The sequence below is a fragment of the Anabrus simplex genome, chromosome 2 (genome assembly GCF_040414725.1).
Source record: "Anabrus simplex isolate iqAnaSimp1 chromosome 2, ASM4041472v1, whole genome shotgun sequence".
Lineage (NCBI taxonomy): Eukaryota > Metazoa > Arthropoda > Insecta > Orthoptera > Tettigoniidae > Anabrus > Anabrus simplex.
Genome location: NC_090266.1, coordinates 1154922662 through 1154945374, shown reverse-complemented (window position 1 = coordinate 1154945374; position 22713 = coordinate 1154922662). Strand labels below are relative to the sequence as shown.

The following is a 22713-nucleotide window of genomic DNA, read 5'->3' as shown; positions in this document are numbered from 1 at the left end:
AGTAAAAATGAAGTAATGATTAAACCAGGGTATCAAATTATGTGCACGATAAGTGAAATATTTAGAGGAGAACATTTTGATGTGAGTGTTTTTGATGAGGAAGATCTCACTTACTTCAAGTATGAAGCCTTAACATTCGTTGAAAAGTGTTGTCTGAAATCCGACGATCCTTTACACCTAAGAACCTGGAGATGATGTTTGTTAACTAAGGTAAGGTTTCCGAATTCCAATTTCTGTAAACCTAGTGTGTTTAAGCCACATATGATTCCAGTTAAATTTCAATTTCTTTCCCCCAGGATGTCCACTGATGCGAGTTCGCTGAATTCACTCTAGGTGGGAAAAAAAACACGTTTCATTCTAAATTCTGCAAGTACATTTTTTAACGAACACGGAATTCCTTTTTTGAATGATCTAAAATATATATACTGTCTGAAGGAAGTATTTCATTCATATATAGCCTATATATCTATTTGGATCGCATTTTTATATTTTTTGCTAATTTTAGGTCCTTTTTGTATATTTTTAGGTCTTTTTCAGGGCAATTTATAGGTTTTCAACTTCCGAGCCCTATTTAATAACACTGTACTGCCATAGTTCACTAAGAACGTCTTCACTCGGTGCTTCCATCACTGTAATCATTATCATCTATATCAATATTACCATTAGCAATATATTCTGCGGTTCGGTTCATGTAGCTGTGAGTTTTGTTCGGGCGATGGTGGGTTCGAACCGCACTGTTGGCAGCCCTGAAGGTGGTATTTCGTGGTTTCCCATTTTCACACCATGGGGCCAGTGCCCTGTCCTATCCCACCGCCGTCATAAGATGCATAGTCGGTGCGACGCAAAACCAGTAACAAAAGAAGAAAGAAACAGTGTACGTGGGGTTTTTGGAGAGAAATCACGTCCCTGGCGTTCGGATTTGTCAAACAGCAGGTCCCGTAACTGTCGTCACGATATCACCAGTCGTGTAAATCTACAACTCTTGAGGACATCAGTCCTACAATGTTTGGATCAGCATTATCGGACCAATGACCCTGTAAATTTTGGAGGTTGGCTTGAACACATGTAGAATGGCACTAGCCTTAATATCTTGTTCTATATATTCAAGGAGCTGTTAAATTCAATATGAATTACTTTCGTCCACCATTGTGGTGTAGTGTGATTGACTGCCATCCCCAAAGGTACGGGTTTGATTCCAGGCTCTGCCACGAAATTTGAAAAGTGGTACGAGGGATGAAACGGGGTCCACTCGGCCTCGGAAGGTCAAATGAGTAGAGGGGGGTTCGATTCCCACCTCAGCCATCCTCGTAGTGGTTTTCTGTAGTTTCCCACTTTTCCTCGAAAGAATGTTCTACTAATTAAGTATTCCTATATCCTATAGTAAATCACGTGTTACTGATGAAGTGTTCCCTCTCCTGTGGATGAGAAAATAATGCCTTACTGACTGAGTGCCTCCCTCTCCCATAGACTAGTAAATAAAGCCCTTTTGATTATCTCTCCGACGGATGCGTTTAATAATATTTTTTTTTAATTTCGTGTGGCTATTTCTAGCCGGGTGCAGCCCTTGTAAGGCAGACCCTCCGATGAGGGTGGGCGGCATCTGCCATGTGTAGGTAACTGCGTGTTATTGTGGTGGAGGATAGTGTTATGTGTGGTGTGTGGGTTGCAGGGATGTTGGGGACAGCACAAACACCCAGCCCCCGGGCCATTGGAATTAACCAATTAAGGTTAAAATCCCCGACCCGGACGGGAATCGAACCCGGGACCCTCTGAACCGAAGGCCAGTACGCTGACCATTCAGCCAACGAGTCGGATGACGGATGCGTTAATAATGTATTATTTGTTAAGTGTCTCTCTCTCTCTCATTTAAATGAGTATATAACGCGTTATTGATTAAGTATTTCTTCTCCTATAGATGAGTAAATAATGCCCTCTCTTCTACAGATGAGTAAATAATGTTCCATTGGTTATCTTCTCTCTCCCGAGTAAATAATGCTTCCGTACAGACTACAAGGGCCTCTGGAGGAGGGGAAGTTAAAGGCTTTCATTTTCCACAACCTCGGAACTAAGTGGGATAGAATGATTAAGCTCTATGCCCGTTTACCTTTGCTCATAGGAATTAAACAGTTACTCATTTCTGGAGTAGTGGGAGTGAGCCCCAGGGCCATACGCCTCACAAGAAGTAGATGCCTCATGTCTAAATTTTTCAACTTCGTTACGGGGCGCTAATCTCATGAAAATGAAAGTGAAAATCCACGTCCTGTTTCCAGTCATTCGACCGGGTCAGGAATGGAATGAACGAAGCCCTATCTAGCGGCGAGGATAGGAATTGTGCCGGCTGCCGAAGCCTGTCGCACTCCTCTGGGGCGATAATTAATGCATGACAGACGAAATGAAATGATATTGGAAAGTGTTGCTGGAATGAAATATGACAGGGAAAACCGGAGTACCCGGAGGAAAACCTGTCCCACCTCCGCTTTGTCCAGCACAAATCTCACATGGAGTGACCGGGATTTGAACCACGGAACCCCGCGGTGAGAGACCGGCGCCGTGCCGCCTGAGCCACGGAGGCTCCGCTATTCTCTTCTTGAACAAAAAATCCCTTTTCTAATAAGTGAATAAATAAAACTTAACGTAATAGCAGAGTGCAACTGGACTTCAGTACATAATAATTTACAGGTATGGTGCTGGAAGGAGATACGCACCATCACTTCAACTTACCATGGTTGATTTTGAAGAGAGAAAATTTCCACCGCTATCTAAGGACGGAATTCTGCACTATGTGGTAATGTTTAAGTCCACCTCTGTGGTGTAGGGGTTAGTGATAAGCTGCCACCCCCCGGAGGCCCGGGTTCGATTCCCGGCTCTGCCACGAAATTTGAAAAGTGGTACGAGGGCTGGAACTGCGCGCACTCAGCCTCGGGAGGTCAACTGAGTAGAGGTGGGTTCGATTCCCACCTCAGCCATTCTAGAAGTGGTTTTCCGTGGTTTCCCACTTCTCCTCCAGAAAAATGACGGGATGGTACCTAACTTAAGGCCACGGCCACTTCCTTGCCTCTTCCTTGTTTACCCCTTCCAATCTTCTTGTCCCCCCACAAGACCGCTGATCACCATAGCAAGTGAGCCCTCCTGGGCGAGGTAGTGGTCATCCTCCCCAGCTGTATCCCCCGACCCAAAGTCTCACGCTCCAGGACACTGCCCTTGAGGTGGTAGAGGTGGGATTCCTCGCTGAGTCCGAGGGAACGCCAACCCTAGAGGGTAAACAGATTAATAAAGAAGGAAAGAAAGAAAGAAAGAAAGAAAGAAAGAAAGAAAGAAAGAAAGAAGACTGATTGTGTCATTTTCCCCTTTTTCAGCCACTTCCTTCGCACAGGGAAATGTACAGTCGCTCAAAAAGTGGTTGAGGTATGTGTGTTTATCAACAAGGCTCTATGTATCAGAGCATGTGGCGCATCGCCTTACCCATACCCATATGAAATCCATTAATATCTCCAAAAATACTCATCGGATTTGCAAAATAAGCACATCACTGAACTTGTCGCTCGATTCTTAGTCGTTCCATTGGGTAAAATCCGTGTAGTTCCATGTATAAAAACAAAATTGTAACATGTTTCTCGGTGATGAAATTTGATAGTGTTTTATGAGCCTCTTAGTGCAATTTAAGAATGTGAAAACAGAATGTATAATTATATTCTTAGCGGATCAGCAGATGTTTGAGGTGGATAACTTAGCTGAATAACGCTGTAGAGATTTTTAAATCCTATACAATGATGACCGTCATATCTGAACAGTTCACAGAAAGTACTTTCTATCAGTGAAATAAATGAATCTTCAGCATTCTATCGTACGCAGTGACATTACCTTACCTCCGTCTGTAACCATGAGATAGAACCTTTGTCAAAGAGTTTGTGGGGTGACATCGCGGATGTTTCCTTGTATATATGTCCTATATATAAATATGATTCGTGCAAGGTGGATTTCCGACTGCTTTCTCAATTGAATCTCTCTCATTCAGTGAGGTGATACTGACACTTTGGTACATTTGCTGTATTAATTATGACTGTCGACCCTGTGTAAGATTTATTCATAATGTACCGGGCGGTACACCCCCGCGCCGTTAATTCAAACTTTGCGCCAGTTGGAACTCCTCTACTGGAGGAAACCTGAACTTTAACTACTGTGTTAATTCCAAGTTTCTCAGAAGATGTCCCTACTTGTAAATTTTGAAGTTTCTGAACTGTGTCGTTTGCGATGTATTTTTGTTTTGCCTGTAGTAAGAAGTGTGAACATTCTCTTCTAGAGGACACTACTGAAGAACTACAATGGTGCACCCTAGTGCGAAGTGAAATAACTGTGTTTTTGGAGAAATTTTGAATTCATAAGTTTGTTCTTTGTTAAATTTCTTTCAGTCATTGTTTAAGTTGGCAATATTAACCCTTTCTTTCCCCTTGTTTTGAATTTACCAGTCCCGAATTTCTCGAATTAATTTTCCACCAATAATGTGTTTCTTCTTCATCTTGTGTAGGGGTTCTCTTGGTTAGCCAATAAAATTCTTGTGGGAGGGTGTTCTCATTCTTGAAACGCCTCGAACTTTCGGCGAGAGTATATAAACTGCTGATTTTCGGGTCTCCGCGCCACTTCAGTAACAGCTATCAGTGTGTAAAGTACGTAGCAGGGGGCGGGAAGCGCCTCTTTCTTCGGGCAGCAGTTCAACCACAAGGTAATGGCCTTTTAATAACTTCTTTTCTTGCTAGCTCAGCAGTTTAACTCTCGGGGCAGGTCCGAAGCCTTTTCCATGTAACTTTCCTTTAAAATGTAAAGACACTCGGTATCAATTCTTTCTGTTTTAACTACAAATTGGGATAGAGAGTGCTTAACCCTCTCGAGCTCCCACTCATATTGCTTCGAGGTGAACTTATTTTCTCAACCGTTTCTTCTAGCGTAATGTAAATTGTCTTCTCATATAAGTCACCTCTTAAGTATGGGATTAGCCCTTGCATTAACGGCCTAGTGCCAAGTAGGTTTTAAACAAAATGTATTAGGAGTGCAGCTTCGCCTCCTCTCAAATTGGTATTGTCGAGGCCATGTAATATTTCTGTTTCTTCACTTAATAGGCCTCAGGAGGTTGGGTATCTTTTTACCCCTGTGGAAAGTCGAGTTTGGTGTGGCCTTTGATAGGCTTAAACTTTGAGAGCGGATTGCTCTTTTGAAATTGATTTTGGGTGCCTCGAGGAGGCTTTATTTTGTAATTGGGAGCAAGTGCTCCTGAACATGATTGGGGTCTTCTGTTCCTTTGTCGAATCTTGTTTTTGGGTAAAGTTGGGCTAATTGCTCAAGAATTGTGAGTCCGGGGCTCGAAGCCCAAATCCTGTGAATACTGTAATTGTACATTTGTTGCCTTGCTACTCTGTACCTGCCATTCTTGTTATTTCTTGATTTTGCTAAGAAAATATAACCTTGTTAAATTTTATCTTAACTTTAATTTCGTATTTTGAGACCAGTTCACCCCCGCACCTTCTTTCACCTCTGCACATCCACGAAAACTCGGTAACACATAATATGATAATTTCAAATTACTTTTCACGTAGTATTTTTACTGTAGAAGACAGGCTTACACACTAGTACCTTGTAATTGACAAGCACCCTGAAAATATATAGCTTCATATATCACCACCCGGTAGCCGTTTGCCTTGACAGTGTAGTCGACTTAAAGACTGGAAAATTTTCTTGCCGTAGCTGCAAACCACAGCGTTCTAAGCCCAATCATTAAAAAAGAAAGTTTTGTACCATGGCATGTCAGATTTAAACAAACTTGAATGCATATATAAATGTAAAGAACGAAATCGTTCTAAAGCCATACCCATAATACATTATGGACTATACATTTATAATCAGAAAATTCCAAATAACTTAATAAGCATCCAGTAATCGGGAGATAGTGAGTTCGAATCACACTGTCGGCAGCCCTGAAGATGGTTTTCCGTAGTTTCCCATTTTCACACCAGGCAAATGCTGGGGATGTACCTTAAATAAGACCACGGTCGCTTCCTTCCAACTCCTAGGCCTTTCCTATCCCATTGTCGCCATAAGACCTATCTTTGTCGGTGCGACGTAAAGCAAATAGCAATCTTAATAAGCTACATTTAAGAAAAGGTTATTTCTCACATTTTTGCCTGGGATGGTTTCCGTAACTTTCAGGTTATGAAATAAGCAATATATTTTTCTAGTTAACGTCGCACTAACACATCAAAGTTTTTCAGCCACGTAAGCATGGTACAGGACTAGGATTCGTTAGGAAGGGGTCGTGGCTTTAATGAAGGTGTGAGAATTGGAAACCACGGAAAACGATATTCAGAGCTGTCGACGGTGCGTCTCTAACCCACCATTTCCGGAATTCGAGCTCACAGCTATGTGACCAGCACCGCACAGCCAGCTCACTAGGTAAGCAGGATATATTTTGGTTAGATTGCCTCCACGGCAGAAAAATATTACCCATTAGTTCTCCTGTCATTGAGTCTTGGACGGATGTCGCAGAGGCTCACTCTGTCGGAATTTCATCCCCGTCGCAATTATTTTTAATTAGAATGGATATGATACTGAGAGACAAGTGAAACTGTGGAACGTGATTTTTCTCTCTTATGTAGCTGTGCATTTGATGAGATAAGTGCTCAGTTAATAAATGATAATACGTCCAGTAGCCGGATAGCGCATGAGATTGTACGCAGTGCGTCTCAGTGCTTGTCACTGAAGGAATCGCATGAATATTTGAGCGGCCTGCGGTAGCCTCTGAAAGGCGGCACCCGTTGCCACAGCAACCATTGTGGCAAGATCTCGCGAACGAAGACAATTGTAATCTCGTTAGTACTTGGCTATTAGTTCTGCCTTTATTGAAAAAGCGGCACTGGAGAAGTGTGGAGCATACCTTACATTGCTTCTCCCGCCACGACGGATGATTATTTTATTTCCTTCCTTACAGAAAACGGACCGAACAATTCGATTGAAGTGTTCTTGGCCAATGACAATATTTAGTCTAAGAGGAAGTTTGATAGAACGATCGTTAAATAAGTATTAAATTATGACATTTTGATGTTATAATCTATGTCATAATCTACTATTATTGGCTAAATTTCTCTTTATTGGCTGTATTATTATTATTATTATTATTATTATTATTATTATTATTATTATTATTATTATTATTATTAAGTAATCCATTGCAATTACGAGGTATCCCGATGATAATCCATGTTTCAGTAGTAAAATTAAAATATAAATTACATCTTTCTTTCTTTCTTTCTTTCTTTCTTTCTTTCTTTCTATCTTTCTTTCTATCTTAATCCGTTTACCCTCCAGGGTTGGTTTTTCCCTCGAACTCAGCGAAGGACCCCACCTCTACCGCCTCAAGGGCATTGTTCTGGAGCATGAGACATTGGGTCGGGGTATACAACTGGGAAGGAGGACCAGTATCTCACACAGGTGGCCTCACCTGCTGTGCTGAGCAGGTGCCTTGTGGGGTATGGGGAGATTAGAAGGGATACGGAAGGAAGCGGCCGTGGCCTTAAGTTAGGTACCATCCCGGCATTTGCTTAAAGAAGAAATAGGAAACCACGGAAAACCACTTCGAGGATTGCTGAGGTGGGAATCGACCCCCCCCCCCTTTACTCAGTTAACCTCCCGAGACTTGATTGGACCCCTTCCAGTCCTCGTACCACTTTTCAAATTTCTAGGCAGAGCCGGGAATCGAACCCTGGCCTCTGGAGATGGCAGCCAATCACGCTAACCACTACACTACAGAGGCGGACATATAAATTACATAAGAGCAAAAAACAATTACATGAAAACAGATTTAAAAATATCAATACAAGAAACGTTTTGATAAGGAAATAAGGAGAAGAAATTCGTTAAAACAAGAAATAAATAATGTGTGACAATTCAGAATTACTCACGAATAGTGTAACATAATAATTACAAGCAGTCGTGAAGAAATTCATACGCAATTTACAGAAAAAGAGAATTTTCAAAACACTCTCTTATTTGTAGCCCAACATAATTATTACGCATTCTCTCATAAATTACCTTTAAAGTTTACAATGAATAGCTTAAAATATTCCATTCCGTTAAAATCACATAGAAATTCACAGATTACTTTAAATATTTCCTATAAATAAAAAATAAATGGCGTAGGCCTATGGCTTTTAGTGCCCGGAGTGCCCGAGGACAAGTTCGGCTAGCCAGATGCAGGTCATTCGATTTGACACCCGTAGGCGACCTGCGCGTCGTGATGAAGATGAAATGATGATGAAGACGGCACATACACCCAGCCCCCGTGTCAACGAAATTAACCAGTTATGGTTAAAATTCCCTACCCCGCCGGAATCGAACCCGGGACTCCTGTGAACAAAGGCCAGCACGTTAACCATTTAGCCTTGGAGACGGACAATATTTCCGATGACTTAACACTATGGTTTACAGTAGATTAATCGGTAGGGACCTTCTACTAGCCTAACATTTTAAATACAGTACCATGACGTAGAATGTATTATTATTATTATTATTATTATTATTATTATTATTATTATTATTATTATTATTATTATTATTATTATTATAGTTATTTACGATTTGCTGTACGTCGAACCGACACATATATGTCTTATGGCGACGATAGGATAGGAAAGAGCTAGGAGTAGGAGGGAAGCAACCAAGTCCTTAATTAAAGTATGGTCTCGGCATTTGCCTGGTGTGAAAATGGAAAACCACGGAAGGCCATCTTCAGGGCTGCCGACGGTGGGTTTCGAACCCACTATCTCCCGAATGCAAGCTAACAGCTACGTGACCCAGACCGCTCAGCCACTCGCTCGGTCCTAAGAAGAAATAGTTATTTAAGGAAAACACTCTTCTTCTTCTTCTTCTTCCATGGTCTTTTTCCCAATTATCTCTGTTCGACACGTATGTTTATTAAACAGAAGTTTACGGCCGGATGCCCTTCCTGGCGCCAATGCTATGTGTGTAAATGAAGATGTGTATTGGTACGATTCCAATCCTGACTTTACGTCTCATCTTAGTGGACCGAATTAAGGAAAACAAGCCTACGTACATGGCATTCGTAGATCTAGAAAAGGCAGTAGCTTGTGTTGATTGGACCAAGCTATTTGAGATTCTGAAGAAGATCCGGGTCAGATACCGAGAAAGAGGAATTATCTACAATCTGTACAAAAATCAGTCTGCAGTTTTTTATTCGAGTCAGAAACAAACAAAATATGTAGATATACAAATGACAATCTTAAATTAATTCACACCACGGTAGGGCAGTAGCGTGCAACATCAACGGCGTTTGGTGTTGGAAGGAGAATATGATCTACTCTACAAGATGCAGGGCACAGCATGCAGTCCAATCCATGGTCTGGGGTTCTCCGCAGTTGCAGCTAATGTTGTCGACTGGGAAGTGCCATTTCTGGAGATTGCTTTTGGATCTTCCAACAACAGAACGAAGACGATCGAGTGACCTCCACGCAATCTTAGTTTGTTCTGATGGGCGAGGCCAGGTAGAGTTATCCTCAAGTCAAGAAAACCACATTTGTTTTCTTGCCGTAACCGATGTAGTTTGCGAGACTGCAGAGGTTTTCAGGAAGCTTCTCGTGGATCTCAGTCTAGGGGTAGCTGGTACATAACCATACAGCGGGTGGGATTCTTGATGGACCTCCATTGGCAGCTACTTCACGACGAATATCTAATGGCGCTATCCCTGCAAGCTGGTAGAGTTTTACAAGAGGTGTAGTCCTCAGAAGAGCTGTAAAAAGCCTAGATGTTTCATTGAGTCCTTTGTCAACTTTGTTTGTTTGGGTAGATTCATACTAAAGTGGGCAGGCATATTCTGCAATACCACAACATAATGCAGGAGGTCTCGTTCTTAGGGTTATTTGGTTGAGAGCCCCACGTGCTACCAGTGGTTTTATAAAGGATGTTATTCCTAGCGTCTACCTTCAGCCTCGTATTCTGGCAATGCTGCTTGTAAGTCAGAGTACGATCGAGAATGACTCCCAGATATTTTAGATGAGGCATGTTTTATGTCTCATATATTAGAGACGAAACATGTCCCTTTTTAAATAGAAAAAAGGAATAAAAATGGTACAGTATTGTAAAGGGTGAATTACCCAACCATTAAGAACACCTAACTTGCTGCTAATGCCAGATCGTCGGCATATAGGAAACTTCTTGTGTTCACTGGATTTGTTGGCCATTGGTGTAGATATTAATAACATTGGAGACAGAACATTGTTTGTGGTAGGCCATTTCATTGACATCTCCATCCCTGGAAATCCACATAAAATCTCCTGTTTTAAATAAACTTTGAATAAGTTTGATGAAACCATAATCCTTCGTGATCCCATAGATCTTCTGTGACAATGCACGATGGTTGACAGTTTTTATAATAGGTATGACCCGTGATTTCCTCCAGATATTTGGAAAATTACAAGATTTTACAGAGTTGCAAGAACCACTCCCTTGCTTGAATACCGAAGTGTTTAATCTGCTCCAATATGATATCAGCTACCCCTGCTTTCTTATCGCTCTTACAACTGCCTTCTTTCCCGCCATGCAGAAAGGCCACATAAGTTGACTAGACTCTAACTCTTCTGACCGTACAATTTTGAAGTCTGACCTACGTATGTGGTGGCCAGGTGTACCATTTTTCACGAGCTGGCGGGCAATCTGGTTAGTTACTACATTTGCATGTCCCTCTCTAGCTGTTGGATCACAACTCAGACGCTTAAGAAGTATCCAGGCTTTCTGGCTACACTGCTTAGATCATTCTCCTCCATCAATTGGCATCATGCATCGCTCTTGTTTTTAGATATTCCTGTTAAGGGATCTTCCCCAGCTTGGACGGCGTCGGAGCTGAAAGGATCGTTGTCAACGATATCAAGATAGTTTCTCAATATTCCCTTAGTTTATGAAGTCAAACCTTTCATATGGTGTGATCTGCAGTCTCAGGGAATTGTGGTCTGTGAACAATTCTTCACGATATTTACAAATCATCATATGATTCAGAAATACTCTCTATACTAAGGATGTTCTCGTCAATCAGCCTTCTTAAAATTACGAGTATATCTTCTTTGAAAAGGAACTGTCTACGGTCAGATTGCAGCATATATCTGGCATGCAACGGGACGATGTTGAGTTATGAGGCGTTGCTTGTCCCACTGATTTTACTGATAGTGAGATACGTGTTTGCTCACGAAGATAATATCTGGATTATATCCATGTTTCATTTTGCGCTGTTGAATGATGCTGGAAGTTTTGTTTTCAGGCAGTAGAATTAGTTCACACGAATCTGCCCATTTTGCTACGGCCTCTCCGCTTTTATCGGTATCTGGGTAGCCCCATATTGCATCATGGCCGTTGAAATCACCAACCACAAACTTGACATATTGATGCCAGAAGTCATTGCGCCCCACAAATCTAAATACAGTACCTGGTGGCCTATAAACTGATGTTACTGAGCTCTACTGTGAGTTTCAATGTCATACATACATACATACATACATACATACATACATACATACATACATACATACATACATACATACATTATCATTAAAGACTGGTATGCCTTTCAGCGTTCAGTCTGCAAGCCTCTGTGAATTCACTAAACGTCGCCACAATCCTCTATTTGCAACTAATGCTTTGGCCTCATTTAGTTCTATACCTCTTATCTTTAAATCGTTAGAAACTGAGTCTAACCATCGTCCTCTTTGTCTCCCTCTACTTCTCTTACCCTCTATAACAGAGTCCATTATTCTTCTAGGTAACCTATCTTCCTCCATTCGCCTCACGTGACCCCACAACCTAAGTCGGTTTATGGGTACAGCTTCATCCATCGAGTTCATTCCTAACTTAGCCTTTATCTCCTCATTCCGAGTACCCTCCTGCTATTGTTCCCACCTGTTTGTACCAGCAATCATTCTCGCTACTTTCATGTCTGTTACTTCTAACTTATGAATAAGATATCCTGAGTCCACCCAGCTTTCGCTCCCGCAAAGCATGTAAAGATAGTTTTGTCTAGGAGCTGACGTCCTTCTTACAGAATACTGTTGATCGCAACTGCGAGCTCACTGCATTAGCTTTACTACACCTTGATTCAATCTCGCTTACTATATTACCATCCTGGGAGAACACACAACCTAAATACTTGGAATTATCGACTTGATCTAGCTTCGTATTACCAATCTGACATTCAATTCTGTTGGATTTCTTACCTACTGACAGCAATTTAATCTTCGAAAGGCTAATTTTCATACCATACTCATTGCACCTATTTTCAAGTTGCAAGATATTACACTGCAGGCTTTCAGCACAATCTGTCATTAAGACCAAGTCGTCAGCATAGGCTAGACTGCTTACTACATTTCCACCTAACTGAATCCCTTCCTGCCATTTTATACCTTTCAGCAGATGATCCATGTAAACTACGAGCAGCAGAGGTGAAAGATTACAGCCTTATCTAACTCCTGTAAGTACCCTGAACCAAGAACTCACTCTGCCATCAATTCTCACTGAAGCCCAATTGTCAACATAAATGCCTTTGATTTTAATAATCTACCTTTAATTCCATAGTCCCCCAGTAAAGCGAACATCTTTTCCCTCGGTACTCTGCCATATGCTTTCTCTAGATCTATGAAACATAAACACAACTGCCTATTCCTCTCGTAGCATTTTTCAATTACCTGGCGCATACTGAAAATCTGATCCTGACAGCCCCTCTGTGGTCTGAAACCACACTGGTTTTCATCCAACGTCCTCTCAACGACTGATCCCACCCTCCGTTCCAAGATGCTAGTGAATACTTTGCCTGGTATACTAATCAATGAGATACCTCGATAGTTGTTGCAATCCTTCCTGTTCCCTTGCCTATAGATAGGTGCAATTACTGCTTTTGTCCAATCTGAAGGTACTTTACCAACACTCCATGCTAATTTTACTACTCTATGAATCCATTTCATCCCTGCCTTCCCACTATACTTCACCACCTCAGGTCTAATTTCATCTATTCCTGCTGCTTTATGACAATGGAGTTTCTTTACCATCCTTTCCACTTCTTCAAGTGTAATTTCACCATCACCATTTTCCTCCTCCCCATGAGCTTGGCTGTTCGCAACACCAACAGGAAGATCTCCTTTTACGTTGAGAAGGTTCAAAATATTCCCTCCACCTCTCCAGAGATTACCTGGGATCTATTATGAGTTCACCTGAATTACTCAAAACACTGTTCATGTCCTTTTTCCCTCCGTTCCTAAGATTCTTTATTACTGTCCAGAAAGGTTTCCCTGCTGCTTGACCTAGTCTTTCCAGGTTATTACTAAAATCTTCCCACGATTTCTTTTTGGATTCAACAACTATTTGTTTCGATCTGTTTCGTTCATCTACGTACAAATCGCTATCTGCCTCGGCCCTTGTTTGGAGCGATTTCTGATAAGCCTTCTTTTTACGTTTACAAGCTGCTCTTACTTCATAATTCCACCATGATGTTCGCCTTTTCCCATCTTTACACACAGTTGTTCCTAGGCATTCCCTTGCTGTTTCTACTACAGCATCCCTGTATGCCACCCATTCTCTTTCTATATCCTGAACCTGCTTACTGTCCACTGCGCGAAACTTCTCACTGATCATATCCATGTACTTCTGTCTAATGTCCTTGTCCTGGAGATTTTCTACCCTTATTCATTTGCAGACAGATTTCACTTTCTCTACCCTAGGCCTAGAGATACTTAGTTCACTACAGATCATATAGTGGTCTGTATCATCTAAAAATCCCCGGAAAATTCGTACATTCCTAACAGATTTCCTGAATTCAAAGACGATGTTCTGTTATGGATCTGGTACCCCTAGCTTCCCATGTGTAGCGGTGAATAGCCTTATGCTTGAAGAATGTATTCGTAACTGCTAAGCCCATACTGGCACAGAAATCCAGCAAACGCTTCCCATTCCCATTAGCTTTCATATCTTCCCCACATTTACCAATCACCCTTTCGTATCCTTCAGTTCTATTCCCAACTCTCGCATTGAAATCGCCCATAAGCACTATTCTATCCTTGCTGTTGACCCTGACCACGATGTCACTCAATGCCTCGTAAAACTTGTCAACTTCGTCCTCATCTGCACTCTTACATGGTGAATACACTGAGACAATTCTCGTCCTAATTCCTCCAACTGCCAAATCAACCCACATCATTCGGTCATTTACGTGCCTAACAGAAACTATGTTGCGTGCAATGGTATTCCTTATAAACAGCCCTACCCCTGACTCTTCCCTTCCCTTTCTAACACCCGTCAAGTACACTTTATAATCTCCTATCTCTTCCTCGTTATCTCCCCTTACCCGAATATCACTTACTCCTAGTACATCCGGATGCATCCTCTTTGCTGACTCAGCCAGTTCTACTTTCTTTCTTCCATATGCCCCATTAACATTGATAGCTCCCCATCGAATTCCATTTCGTTCGCCAAGTTGTTTCCAAGGAGTCCCTCGCCTGTCAAATGGGAGTGGGACTCCGTTACTCCCATAGGTCCGAGGCTTCCTTAAAATGTTCTGAGCTCGGTAAATTCATGAAGTAGGATGCTACCCTACTTACACGTAGTCCAAGTGAGGATCTCTGCTCTAACGGGTTATGGACCACCGGTGGATTGTATAGTCCTAGCCGCCTGAGCACAAGTAGGACCATGACTCAGAATATGTCCGAGATGCCCACTCCAATTCCATAGCAACTGGTATCCTGACTCTGAGGACCACTTACTAGGCCACGCAGCCGTTGCCCGTGGTTCACGAACTAGGACGTGACTACAGTAACCCACACCATGAACCAGTGTCATATGCTACTGAAATTCCTGTGGAGAGGACGTTGATGTTGGATAGGCAAAAATAGCACTGCCATATTGTCGATGAGGATGTTCAACCACTAAACTCATGCCCTTGATTTTTGGACGGCGAAGATTCAATTCTCTGTGGGTTTCCTGAATGCATATTAGGTCACATTCCTGGTCATGGCACATCTGACGTAATAACGCTTCCTTGTTAGGTGAAAGACATTCAATACCGGCAATGATCGAAATGATTGTCAACTTTTGCGCTTAAAAGGGCCGTTTTTATCATCCATATTTCTCATTGATTTGCTTCTGGATTGCTGATGGTCAGTTCAGTACAGGAAATTCTAATCCATGTACTTATGCAGGGGCACCACGTGCAGGAATGAGCTTCACCCCCAGTCTGCAGTGATAAGAATCGAAGGCTATGAAAAAGTAGCAGCAATCTAGAAAGGAGTGAGGCAAGGCTGCAGTTTGTCCCCTCTCCTTTTCATAATTTACACAGAATAGGCAATAGAGGAAATCAAAGAGGAATTTGGAAAAGGAATCACAATTCAAAGAGAGGAAACCAGTACTCTGAGATTTGCCTATGATATTATTATTTTATCTGAGTCCGCAGAAGATCTGGAGAAATTGTTAAATGGTATGGACACAGTCTTGGAGAAGGAGTACAAGATGAAAGGAAATAAATCCAAAGCAAAAGTAATGAAGTACAGTCGGATGAAGTCAGGTGATGCAGGAAATATTACCGTAGATTAGGACATGAAGTCTTAAAGAAAGGAGATGAATATTGTCACTTTGATAGTAAAATATCTAATGATGGCAGAAGTCGGGAGGGCATAAAGTGCGTACTAGCACAAGCAAGGGAGTTTGTTATCATGCAGTAGAATTAGTTCTCACGAATCTGCCCATTTCTCCACGGCCTCTCTGCTTTTGTCGGTATCTGGGTAGCCCCATATTGCATTATGGCCGTTGAAATTACCAACCACAAACCACAAAGTCAGGTGTTGCAGGAAATATTAGATTGGGACATGAAGGCTTAAAGAAAGGAGATGAATATTGTTACTTAGATAGTAAAATATCTAATGGTGGCAGAAGTAAGGAGGACATAAAGGGCATAAAGCAATAGTCAAACAAAAGTCAATTGTTATTAGCTATGGCTTAACCAAAAAACAGGGTGTAATAGTGTCCTGTACGCGTCACATACAGTGAAAGTCCGTTGCCATGATCTAGAGATTACCAAAGTGCACTTCGAACATTGATATAGGAATTATACAGACGTATTTGAAGCCTTTCGTCTGGAGCGTGGAATTGTATGGAAGTTAAACATGGAACATGGACGAAAACTAGCTCAGAAAGAAAGCGAATATAAGCTTTTGAAATGTGGTGTTACAGAAGAATGCTGAAGGTGAGATGGGTAGATCGAATCACAAATGAAGAGATACCGAATCGAATTGTTGAGAGGAGAACGATCTGGTGACATTTGACCAGAAGAAGAGATGGAATAATAGGACACATCTTAAGACACCCAGAACTTGTCCAGTTAGCCTTTGAGGGAAATGTAGGCGGCAAAGATGGTAGTAGTAGACTAAGGTGCGAATGTGAAAAGCAGATTAGAGTAGACGTAGCATGTAGTAGCTACTGTACGTAGAAATGAAAACTTAGTCCAGGATAGGGTGTCATGGAGACCTGCATCAACCAGTTATGGACTGATGACCTAAACAGCAACAACATTAAGACGATTGCAAACTTCCAGCCCTTGAGCTAGAGGAACTAAGCAAACATGGTTAAAAATCCCCGACCGGCCGGGATCCGAGCCAACGGCCCTAGGCTTAACACTTAGCTAAGGAGCCGGGCAGTTATTTCTAAGAAAAGAATTAAATTACATTTTAAACCCGATATGACAAACTAAATGTAACTTTTGTTGTGACGTAATTTTCGTCCGGACAGACGTGTTGGAGTTTGCTAGTTAACTGTCCGGTTCCTTGGCTGAATGATCAACATTGTGGCCTTCGGTTCGGAGGACCCCGTGCTCGATTCCTGGCCGAGTCAAGGAACTTAAATTTGAATGGTAATTCTCTTTAACCGGGCGAGTTTGCCGTGTGGTTAGGCTCGCAAAGCTGTGAGATTGCATTAGGGAGATAGTGGGTTTGAATCCCACTGTCGGCAGCCCTGAAGCTATTTTCTTGTGGTTTTCCATTTTCACACCAGGCAAATGCTGGGAATGTATCTTAATTTATGCCACGGTCGCTTCCTTCCCACGCCTAGCCTTCTTCTATACCATCTTCGCCATAAGGATCTGTGTCGGCGCGACGTAAAGCCAATATTGTAATTCCCTTGTTTAGGGGACTGTGAGTGACCTTGCTGTCCCCAGCGTCTCAGCAACTCATACGCCACACACAACACTATCTTGCACCATAATAATACGCAGTTTCCTTATACATGGCAGATGCCCACCACCTTCGTCGGAGGGTCTGCCTTTCAAGGGCTGCACCCGGCTAGCAATAGTCACACAAAAATGAATTGTTATTAACTATGCCTTAACTAAAAAACAACCGAGCTCGATAGCCGCAGTCGCTTAAGTGCGGCCAGTATCCAGTATTCGGGAGATAGTAGGTTCGAACCCCACTGTCGGCAGCCCTGAAAATGGTTTTCCGTGGTTTCCCATTTTTTTTGCTAGGGGCTTTACGTCGCACCGACACAGATAGGTCTTATGGCGACGATGGGATGGGAAAGGCCTAGGAGTTGGAAGGAAGCGGCCGTGGCCTTAATTAAGGTACAGCCCCAGCATTTGCCTGGTGTGAAAATGGGAAACCACGGAAAACCATCTTCAGGGCTGCCGATAGTGGGATTCGAACCTACTATCTCCCGGACGCAAGCTCACAGCCGCGCGCCTCTACACGCACGGCCAACTCGCCCGGTGTTTCCCATTTTCACACCAGGCAAATGCTGGGACTGTACCTTAATTAAGGCCACGGCCGCCTCCTTCCCACACCTAGCCCTTTCCTGTCCCATCGTCGCCATAAGACCTATCTGTGTCGGTGCGACGTAAAGCAACTAGCAAAAAAAAAAAACTAAAAAACAGGGCGTAATGGTCTTCTGTATGCGTCACTCATAGTGAAAGTCCACTGCCATGGTCTAGAGATTACCAAAGTGGCTTCCAACTTTGTTGGTCCAGATTTGATTTCCGTCTGCGCCATGAATGTGAGACTCGTTTGAGGCAGGGGAAGGGGGGGGGGATGGAATGGAATGAACTCAGACTCAGTTAACTCTACTTAAGTGATGAGTGGTTTAAATTCCTACTTCGCCCATCCGCAAATACGGTTTTCCGTGGCTCCCCCCCCCCCCCCCGCCCCCCACTGTAACCCCGTTTGATTACCAGGATGGTACAACGGACGCTTCCTTTCCAATCCTAGCCCAAGTTAATTATACGTAAACACTCCAGTACAGACATTCCATCGAGACAGGTTATCAGACGAATCTTCAGACACTAAGTACACGTGGATGATGATCATAAAGCCCCTAGTCGCTTGCATGAAGCAGCAGCAACAATATGAAGCAAAAAGTCTCAGTTAATGCAATTTGATCATTTATTTGATAGAGGTCATCTAATGGTTATAAAATAATGTTTCGATTTCTAAATGATCATTTTAAATGCAAACGACCCATTGATAACATATTCAAATAATAACTCCATAATGCGCTCAGATTGAACTATGAAATGTAATCAAAGCACGAGTACAGCATAACCCGTTTAAATGTTATCTACCGCCACTAAAATCAGTTAGCAATAATGGCAATATTGTTTTCATTCTAATGATGAAGGCTTAAGTAGTAGAGAAGAAGCGCATGGTATTGTGTAAGTTTCTCTCAGGTACACATTCCTGAGGCGCTGTCTACATGACCTTCCTTCTGTCTGTCCGTCACCACTCCTGCATATCTTGTCCGAGAAGCGCCGGGGAATTTTCCAAACTATACGCGAATCATTGTTGCGTCGTTGTGAATTGTGCCGCCAAATTGGAACATCTGCTCTGAGGTATTGTACGTTTGTCCATTTCTTCGTGTGCAGCTAAAATGTAAACCAAAACATAGCCGACTACAGTTACAAGCCGGAGTCATATAAGTTTGACAACGTCCAGTGGAGGCCAAGGTGAAAGCGCGGGATCTATCCGTGTATGTTGATGTCTAGTGAACTTCGTCTCGTGTTTCGTTTAATGTTTAGCGAATATGTTCGAGTACCTATATATAACAAGATAAGTGATAGAATAAGCATACGTAGAGCCTATTATGGAAATAATGTGAAGGCTAACCAGGGCTGAATAGCTTGTATTGTATGGCTGGATGATATGCCAAATGTAACCCATTCACTGAAAATTCACCAAGATATGAATGTCACTGTATATGCTATCAGGTGTTGGTAGAAGAAGTGATATGTTTAGCAAATGGTAAGATATCAAAGTGGTCTCAACTAAATCCATATTTATTAAATTATATAGGAACCACTTCTTGAAGTGTTAGTGTTAAATGTGTACAAATAAATCTTTTTTTTTTTTTTTTTGCTAGGGGCTTTACGTCGCACCGACACAGATAGGTCTTATGGCGACGATGGGATGGGAAAGGCCTAGGAGTTGGAAGGAAGCGGCCGTGGCCTTAATTAAGGTACAACCCCAGCATTTGCCTGGTGTGAAAATGGGAAACCACGGAAAACCATCTTCAGGGCTGCCGATAGTGGGATTCGAGCCTACTATCTCCCGGATGCAAGCTCACAGCCGCGCGCCTCAACGCGCACGGCCAACTCGCCCGGTAATAAATCTATTAAAATGCTTCACAGTCTCATAGAGTATCGTGAGGTAAACAGTGAAAGTACACTCTTTCTCTTGCCTCATATGTTTAAGGGAACAATTCGAACTTTGCATTGAAAGGGCCGGGCTGAGTGACTCAGAATTGAGGCCCTGGGCTTCTGACCCCAACGTGGCAGGTTCGATCCTAGCTCAGTGCGGTAGTATTTGAAGGTGCTCAAGTACATCAGCCAACGGCCGTAGCCGTGTTGAAACACCGGATCTCGTGAGATCTCCGAAGTTAAGCAACATTGGGCGTGGTCAGAAGTTGGATGGGTTGCCACGCGCTGTTGGTTAGGGGTAAGGGAATGGAGGAGCGGAAAGGAACTGGCCACCCTACTGAACGTAAACTCCGGCTCAGGAACACCTCTGCGGAGGTTCGGACCTGCCTTCGGGCAGAATAACCCTTACCTAAATACATCAGCCTCGTGTCGGCAGATAGACTGGAACGTAAAAGAACTCCTGAGGGGCTAAATGACGGCACCTTGGCGTCTCCAAAAAACCGTAAAAGTAGTTAGTGGGACGTAAAGCAATTATTATTATTATTATTATTATTATTATTATTATTATTATTATTATTATTATTTGCACTAAAAGGAAAAAAGGGTTAGGCCCTACTCAAAAAGTTTCGTTTGGAACTGTGAAAGCAAATTATTTACTCTCAAGAAACTTTCAAAGTGATAACTTAGAAGAAGGTTTAGTATAGCTTATTGGTTGTAACTACACTGTTACTGCACCTCAAGTCCTAGAAAGTGAAATGAAAATTAGGATTAAGGGTATTCTAGGGTTGCGGTGGTGGCCATGGGCGCCCATAGGATAGTTTGTAGGGGAGAGGGGGGGGGGCGCTAGACCTGGGGGTATGTAGTATTTTTAATATTTTGGAAGATGAATGTCGACCTGTATTCAACGGTAGAATACCACACACGGTACCCCCTATCACTTCTACGTAATACCGATTTTTAAACCGTTTTATTGAAAGAAAAACAGCTGACTATAGTAGATTTTTTCCTTTCCCTGAGAGCTAGCGGGGGGGGGGGGGCGCGTCCCCACCTTGCCCCCGGGTATGGGCGCCCATGGTGGTGGCGATGGTATGCAAAAGTGAGGTTTGGCTGTAGCCAATTAGAAATGTCTTGATTTCATCAAGACAGATGCTATTGCGCTCAATATGGAAATAACAAACAAGTTAGACTCACATTTATCATGTGAATTTTTTGGTGGGCATTTTGAGATGTCAGGGGTAATATGCGGTACATTTCTGGGTATACAATAAGGACAATATCAAGGATAAGCTGTGACACTAGTTTATGTCTCCTGCAGACTAATGAAACAGGTGATCCCTATTGTGAAGAACTTCAGAGAGGTGCCATCACATTGTATTGCGCGTGTGTCTGCAGAACAGTGGTATACGAAGACCATCTGGATTGTGAAAATTATAAAGAATTTCTCTTTTCTCTATCCTGAGCTGCTTTAGCAAGAAATGACAATCAACAGTTCTGGTTTGAACGCCGTCATTGTGGGCGTGACAATAATGGTGCGATAGATTGTTTATTGTCTTCATTTTGCAATGTCGTATTAAATAAGTGCTAAAAGCAGATGAAGAACACGAGTTATGTCAGCAGTGAGGATAAAAACACTAAGCGGAGAGAGCTGTCAACACTCCACAATAATCGACCTTGTGAGTACTGTTCCTAGAGTGTTTTGTTTTTATTCGTGTAAAATGTGTATTTCTAACTTCAGTGAATGCACCGGCCTCCGCTTGAGAGATAGATACAGCATTGCCAAGCGTACCTTCCGGCTTTAACTGTAGATGGCTCTGACCAAAAGCAAACGATGTGTCATGTTTATGCTCGAACACCTGGGAGGTAGGCAGCGCTGGTAGCACCGAATCTAATCACAGCAGTCTGATCCTACCCCTCATTAATTTCAATACACCATTACTGTTATCTGGTGCTCCAGATATGAACACAAAATGTATTTCTCCAAAAATATTACTATATAAACTTAAAGAGGCATAACAAAAACCGAATAATTATACTTTACTTTCATCAAAGTATCATCCTTTGGATTTAATGACTGCCTCACAAACTCGAGGCATGCGGTCAATCAGTTTGTGTGTGTATTTTGAGTCTGAATGATTCCACACATCATTAACAACGTTCTGGAGATGTTCCTTGCTGGATATATGAACTTCCCTGATACGTCTGTCCACTCCATCCCAGACCATTTCAATGGGATCACAATCCAAGCTTTCTAACGGCGAGACCACATCCTTCAGTACTTTCTGTTTTTTCTTTGATGCAATGTACTTCTTACAGAACGCTGACCGATGATTTGGGTCATTATCAGGTTGTAAGGTCCACAAGACATTGTATGACAATGAAGTATGCGATGGCAGTGCTTCTTATCCATACATCCTTCTGTTTTCACGGTGTTTTCAACTCTGTCTCCTGAAAGAACTCCCAAACCAAAATAAAAACCCCCACCGCGTTTAACTGTAGGTAGAACGCACTGCTCGGCCACCTTTTATCCTTCACATCGGCAAACAAATATCCTCCTTCTGGTTCCAAAAATTTCGAGCTTCGGTTCATCTGTGAATACAATTTTTTTTCCACTATGATGTTTTCTAGACCATTCGAGTCTTTTCTTTTTATTTATGGCCTTCAGAAGGTGTTTTCCTGCTACCACACATTCTTTCAAGCCGGTTTTAATCAGTCTCCTTTTTACTGCTGCAACAGATATTTGTTTCTTGTTCATTTCTACCAATTCTGCCCGAATTTGAGGCACTGTTTTGAAAAAACAGTCATTCGACCGGGTCAGGAATGGAATGAATGAAGCCCCGTCTAACGGCGAAAATAGGGATTGTGCCGGCTGCCGAAGCCTGTCGCACTCCTCTGGGGCGATGATTAATGACTGACAGATAAAATGAAATGATATTGCAAGTGTTGCTGGAATGAAATATGACAGGGAAAACCGGAGTACCCGGAGAAAAACCTGTCCCGCCTCCGCTTTGTCC

At 42.4% G+C, this 22713-nt stretch overlaps 1 protein-coding gene across 3 annotated transcripts in view; it reads left to right on the top strand.

The window, feature by feature from the left end:
* Positions 1-22713, top strand: part of LOC136863367 (beta-1,3-glucosyltransferase) — a 589711-nt gene that overhangs the window by 452727 nt on the left and 114271 nt on the right. Inside the window, exon 1 of one of the 3 annotated variants that reach the window (XM_067139768.2) lies at positions 18782-18898. The exons of 1 other annotated variant lie outside the window; for it this stretch is intronic. Coding sequence is in view for 1 of the 2 variants with exons in the window: in XM_067139766.2 (XP_066995867.1) it covers positions 21294-21375 (82 nt within the window). In the remaining variant the exon portion in view is untranslated. Of the gene's footprint in view, positions 1-18781; positions 18899-20969; positions 21376-22713 lie in introns of those variants that run through there. One more of the 3 variants, XM_067139766.2, reaches the window with a different exon arrangement.